Raw genomic sequence first — 6,000 nt, forward strand, 5'->3', positions numbered from 1 at the left:
ATAATTTATTACATAATATACTTTAATATAATTTCTTGTTATAGCTTGTGACCCTTCTTGTGCGACCTGTCAACCTGGCAGTCCTCGCTGCATGACCTGCCCATCAGAACATGCATTGCATCATGGGAAATGTGTACAACAGTGTCCACCACAGTATTACGAGGACAACCATGGCCATTGCCAAGGTAAAAAGTGATTGTTTACAAAAAGTGATTGTTTAACATCCATGTACAGTACTTTATATTTACTGAAAACTAAAAACATAATGAAAAGTCTTTAATAACTTATATGGTTCTGTTATATTACCTACATTTTTTTTTTAGAAAAAGTATGCGTACATAAAAAAGTGGCATATGTGGCTTTGATACATTCGATTCATGTGCAATGATCATATAAAGAAATATATTTATACTAGGGGTGTCACAATATACAGCAGTGCAATAACAGTGATATTAAAAACCTATGATTATCGACAATAATTAATTTTAAACGTTCCTTGAAATTGCAAAATATTCAGCACCCATTATAATTTTTGGCATTTTTCAGTAAAAATGGTTACAAACACTCTCTCTGCCTCCCTACATAAAATATTTGAGTGTGATTTATTAACCAAATAACAGCCAAAACACAAAATAAACCAAATCAAAAATGAATTTCACAGGAGGCATCATTAAGTTCTTTAAAAAAAATCAATAACATTGTAAACAAAATTGGCCACGATAACTGTGTAGTGAAAATATCTGATATTGAATTTAGTTAATCCCAATTTTAACATCTCTTGAGTATATTTGAAGTAATTGCGTAATCTTGAAAAGTGGCAGAATGTAGCAAAAGTATCACAGAGCCAAAACTTAAGACATTTTGAATTCCTTTCCTGAACTTTGTCCCTACTTTATTTCTTTCAGCATGCCACAGTTTGTGTGCATCCTGCTCAGGTCCCACTGTGTCTCAGTGCATCTCTTGCCCAAGATCTCTCTTCCTGAACCAAGGCCAGTGTGTGGAGTCCTGTGGAGAGGGCCTGTTCTCCAGGGACGGCCACTGTCACAGTATGACTACATTTTTACACCTCTGATATTACTCAGTTATTCCACGATATTGTGGAAAATGGATAAACCACACTGTACTATCCTAAAGATTACTATTAATTAAAATTTGAAATTGAAGACTGATTTGGTCTGATTGAAAATAAGTGACATTCAACATTAAGATACTGTATGCATTGTTAGTACCATGGGCTCCCAGTAAATAAATGAAAGAGAAAGAGAAAGAAAGGAGGGATAAATGGATCTACTGAGGTTTAGAGGTACACTGCAAAAAATGGCTTTCTTACTTCTTGTTTTCCAGTAAAAATATCTAAACATTCTTGAATCGAGAAGCATTTCTTGATGAGCAAACTGACCTAAGAAAATAAGTCTTGTTTTCAGTCAAAAAATAAGAAATTTCAGTGAATTTGTGCTTAAAAGAAGCAAAAAAAATACCAACGGGGTAAGAAAAATAATCTTGAATTGTGTAGGGGTTACTAAGAAGGGTTGTAACCCTTGATTCAAGATTATTTTTCTTACCTCATTTTGCTTGTTTTTAGTAAAAAATATGAAATTTCAGTGAATTTGTCCTTAAAACAAGACTTATTTTGACTTATTTTGCTCATCGAGAAAATGCTTCTTGATTCAAGAATTTGTTGACATTTTTACTGGAAAACAAGAAAAAAACGAAGTAAGAAAGTCATTTTTTCCAGTCTATGGATGGAAAGAAGTAAAACAGATGCTGTGTGGTGCCTATAAAGGATTATCATAAAGAATTATCATAACCGAACACATAATACATTAATATTACATCATACAATGCTGTCGGATAGCATTTGTCAGAAATGAACCCCAGTTAGCTTCTACGAGCACTTTGGTGGAATGTGCCTGAAGGTCCTCCAAGAAGGTTGTCTGTTGAATTACTGCGATGCTGAATAGCATAATTGCAGATCACGTATAGTAAAGTTCATAAAGATATACCCCGTACACGTGGGTTGAGTGTTTTTTGTTTTTTATCTTACCTGTGGCACTAATGGACTAGCTGTCCCCTTCCCCAGTACATCAATCAGTGCTGCATTGCGGGATAGAGAGTGTGCGCCCCGAATACAGATAACCTTCTCTGGAGGTTCTGTGTGTAGATACAGATTATTAGTTCATAGGAGACTTCAAAAGGAACTCTCTAAAGCCTCACCAGGGAGCAATGGACTCAGCCCAATGGACCTTCCCTAATGGTGCCAACAATAGAAATAGAAAGGACATTATTAAATGCATGTTTTGCTAGTTTGATTTTCAACAACGTTTTAAGAAAGTCTCAAACATGTTGGTTTAACAAATTGATTCTGTTATAAATGTTCTGTTGGCATCTTGCATCTTGTTTTTATCTCAGCACATGTTCTCTCTCTGTGCAGGGTGCCATGTGTCCTGCAGGGCGTGTGTGGGCCCTGATTCCTCAGACTGCAAATGCTGTGTCAAACAAGAGCAGGTTCTGCAACCACAAAATGAAGACGTCTCTCACGGGTCCTGTCAGTCTGCCTGCAGGCCACAGCATTACATTGACCCAGATCTGACCTGCAGAGGTGAGCAAACAAGATATGAAAATGGTAATACACACATGCACGTATCTCCAGATCCTCAGTAGCTCCCAGATTATAACAGATAAAATTCCAAGATAATAGGTGTACTCTGCATGCTCTCCTGTTGAAAGACACACCACTTAATCCTTCAAGACTGAAAAGGTTTGAAGATTCTATAGGTAAAACCAGATATGCTAGGGTTGATGTGCGTGATGTTTAACACATTGTGGAAAATGGTATCTTTGAAATTGATAAGCCAAATCCGTGCAGAATGGAGCAGGGTCATTTTTTATAGGTTAGGAGAAAGCATTTAGTGTCGATGTCAACCAAAAAACAGCTACTCGTATTGAATATGTTTACATGGACAAACTGTGACTTCACCATCAATACTGCACCTCACTTTCAAAGCAACCGCATAACATTTACATTGGTATGCTTTTACAGTCGCAAAGAATAGACTCTGAGTTTCTATATTTATAACTTGGCCACATGCTGTGAGCTTTATAGAGAAAGAAATCTAGCACAAGTACTTGTCAGATGTTGTACATAAAACAGGAAGAAGGTCTATGAAATGGTGCAGATTACATTTTTCTAAAGCTGATGGGTTAGACTGGAAAAATGTTTCTGAATCAGATTTCTATATACAGTATATGTATATAAATATATATTAGGGTTGGGCAATGTTGCCCAGCTTCCAAATCATACTCAACCGCGGCTATGAGATGAGAATGTCATACTGTGGACTCGGCTGTCAACATTTGTCTTGGGAAGGTGCTGTACGCGTATGGAGACAAGATGTGCAGATGACCTTTTACCCCCCCAATGACGAAAGTTGCGTCATGCAGGGGAATCACGATGTCGGCCCAACATCGTGATGGCTGTAAGCCGTCGGCGATGAACGATGTAGTCAGCTATCCGCCCATATGGAAGGCGAATCCTGCCAAATTTAAATAAATAAATAAATAAAAGAATGAAATTGAAAACCAGATTATCAATTTCATTATACACAACTGGGCACATCATTATAAAATTGTTAATCTGGTTTTCATTTCCATCGTTTTATTTATTTATTTAAATTTGGCAGGAGTCGACTTCCATACGCCCAACCCTAGCTCAGTGGTAAGAGCATTGCGTTAACAACGTAAGGTTGTGGGTTCGATCCCAGGGATTGCACATACCTATGTATAAATGTATAGGATAATGAAATGTAAGTCGCTTTGGATAAAAGCGTCTGCCAAATGCATAAATGTAAATGTAATATCTATAAATATATATATCTGTGTTGCTGAAGATGGTGAGACAGTGTCCAGCTGACGGTTCATTACGTATGATGAAGCTCACTACTGTTGACAAGTCTTTCTTCAATGAAGTCTTTTGTGCTCAACCAGCATGCTGAGAGTCATGTTGAGAGTCCTCAGGGCTACTTGTCTGTAGTGCGTGTATGTGTTCATGTGCTGAATGATCAGATGTCATGTAGAGGAAATTCCATGTATATCCCTTTTTTTCATTTCTCTGGGTGTGTATGTTAGTCTGACTCAATCTATAAGGTGAAGATAAGCATAAATAATTATATGGAGTGCTGCTGTTGTTACCGTCTCATACACATTTTGCTTAACAGGAAATTTGTAAGTATTTTTGACATAGAAGTGAACATAAGCTAACAATGATCAATAACTCAGAATTTCTTTATTAATATATGTTAATATACAGTAAACAATATACAGCCACGAAAAAACTAAGAGACCATTCCAAATTTTCATTAAGTCAGCATTTCTAGATGTTTTGTGGTCATTTCAGTCGAGTGACTGCTGAATCTCAACAAAATCAAACCTCAGGAGTGACAGGAGTTTTCTGCAAATGAATGCAAATAGAAACAATATTTTTATCTGAAATATGGTAGAAATATTGTTAGTTCACAGAATGAAACAAAAATATTAATTTTAGCTAAACACATACTTATAAATAGTATGTTTTAAAATCTCTTTTATCCACGGCTGTATTTAATATAAATAAACACAATTTAATGTGAATTTAATAGATAAATGAACATATACCTTAGCTTAATGAATGAAATATATTTTTGGACTCGTTTATGATAACTAATGCATTAACAAATGATAAGTAATATTTTATAAATATTTATAAGAACTATTAAAACAAGTCCTGTCCTTGAAATCTTAACTTTTAAATTGGTAGAACCTTTAAAATGACTTACCTTTCTCCATTTATATCCCCCATAAAAATAACATTACTATTTCATTTTATTACCATGATTATTTTAGATAAAAAAATGAATGTCAGAATAATTGTATAGTACCTCTTTTCAGTATTTTTCCCTAAACTTTTTAAAGAATGAAACAATATGGTTTCTAATCGATTAAGAGAGCATTAAAGAGTTCAATCTATTACTGCCAATGCCCAACTCAAAGACTGATGTAGCTTTCTTATCTCCCTGACTTTCTTTCACAGCACACCCCAAAGGGCTTAAATGCCATTTGAACGAATAATGAGCAATATTTAAAGCCTTCAGACATGTTTATTGGATACCTAAATTCTATTAAAATACGGCTTAGTTCTGTCTTTTAAAGAATACAGATAGGCTCTGATAGCATCTTGTATGCCTACTGTTCTTCTTAAGGCAACGTACTCAATTATGTGGATATAAAAAGTAAGCCTGTATGTGTCGATCAATGATAAAACTTGCCAAAACAGACAAATCATGTTAAGACAATGCTAACTTTGTGTTGTATGTATGTGTCTGCTAAACATCTCTCTCATGTTATAAGGTTGGTGGTGGGGACGAGTCCAGACTTCACCCCTGGTGAAAAGCTGTCATTTTTGAGTGCTGATTTCATTCAGCTGCGTTCACACTTCTTGACTCTCTGGCTGACAGGCGTTTTAGAGGAAATACTTTCAGTTTGCTATGAAGATTGAGATTAAGAATAGTATTTTATCATCATATCATTGTTTTGATGAGTCTGAATATTCTTCAGATTCATATTTAGTGTAAGATTTTTAGTTGTTTTATATGTTTTAAATGTATATATTTAAATAGTTTATTATCGCTTATTATTATTGCTTATTTTCGTTTAATGGCAAGAATCAGTGTACATATTCTCAAACATGATCCCTTTCTCTTCTCTCACAGCGTGTCACACCTCATGTTCGGACTGCACTGGAGGAAATTTCCAGAACTGCACTTCCTGTCTACTTCGCAGTGTTCTCCACCAAGAGCAGTGTATCAATAAATGTCCCCATGGTTTCTATGTCCAAGATCAGACATGCCAAGGTTTTTTTTTGGCACCTCCAAAAGCCCTATTGTACCTAATAAAATCAAATCTGATAGATTTGTTATAAATTGGGGTTGGCTGTTGGATTTATGGCTCTAAAACCCTTATTCTTTG

At 35.4% G+C, this 6,000-nt stretch overlaps 1 protein-coding gene across 2 annotated transcripts in view; it reads left to right on the forward strand.

Annotated features, from left to right (window-relative positions):
* LOC130419786 (extracellular matrix organizing protein FRAS1-like) overlaps nt 1–6,000 on the forward strand; it is a 77,419-nt gene that overhangs the window by 21,933 nt on the left and 49,486 nt on the right. For both annotated transcript variants that reach the window (XM_056746757.1, XM_056746758.1), the window contains exons 15-18: nt 45–185; nt 906–1,046; nt 2,432–2,599; nt 5,745–5,885. In XM_056746757.1, coding sequence (XP_056602735.1) covers nt 45–185; nt 906–1,046; nt 2,432–2,599; nt 5,745–5,885 — 591 coding nt within the window. The remainder of the gene's footprint in view (nt 1–44; nt 186–905; nt 1,047–2,431; nt 2,600–5,744; nt 5,886–6,000) is intronic.

Source organism: Triplophysa dalaica, chromosome 4 (genome assembly GCF_015846415.1).
Source record: "Triplophysa dalaica isolate WHDGS20190420 chromosome 4, ASM1584641v1, whole genome shotgun sequence".
NCBI lineage: Eukaryota > Metazoa > Chordata > Actinopteri > Cypriniformes > Nemacheilidae > Triplophysa > Triplophysa dalaica.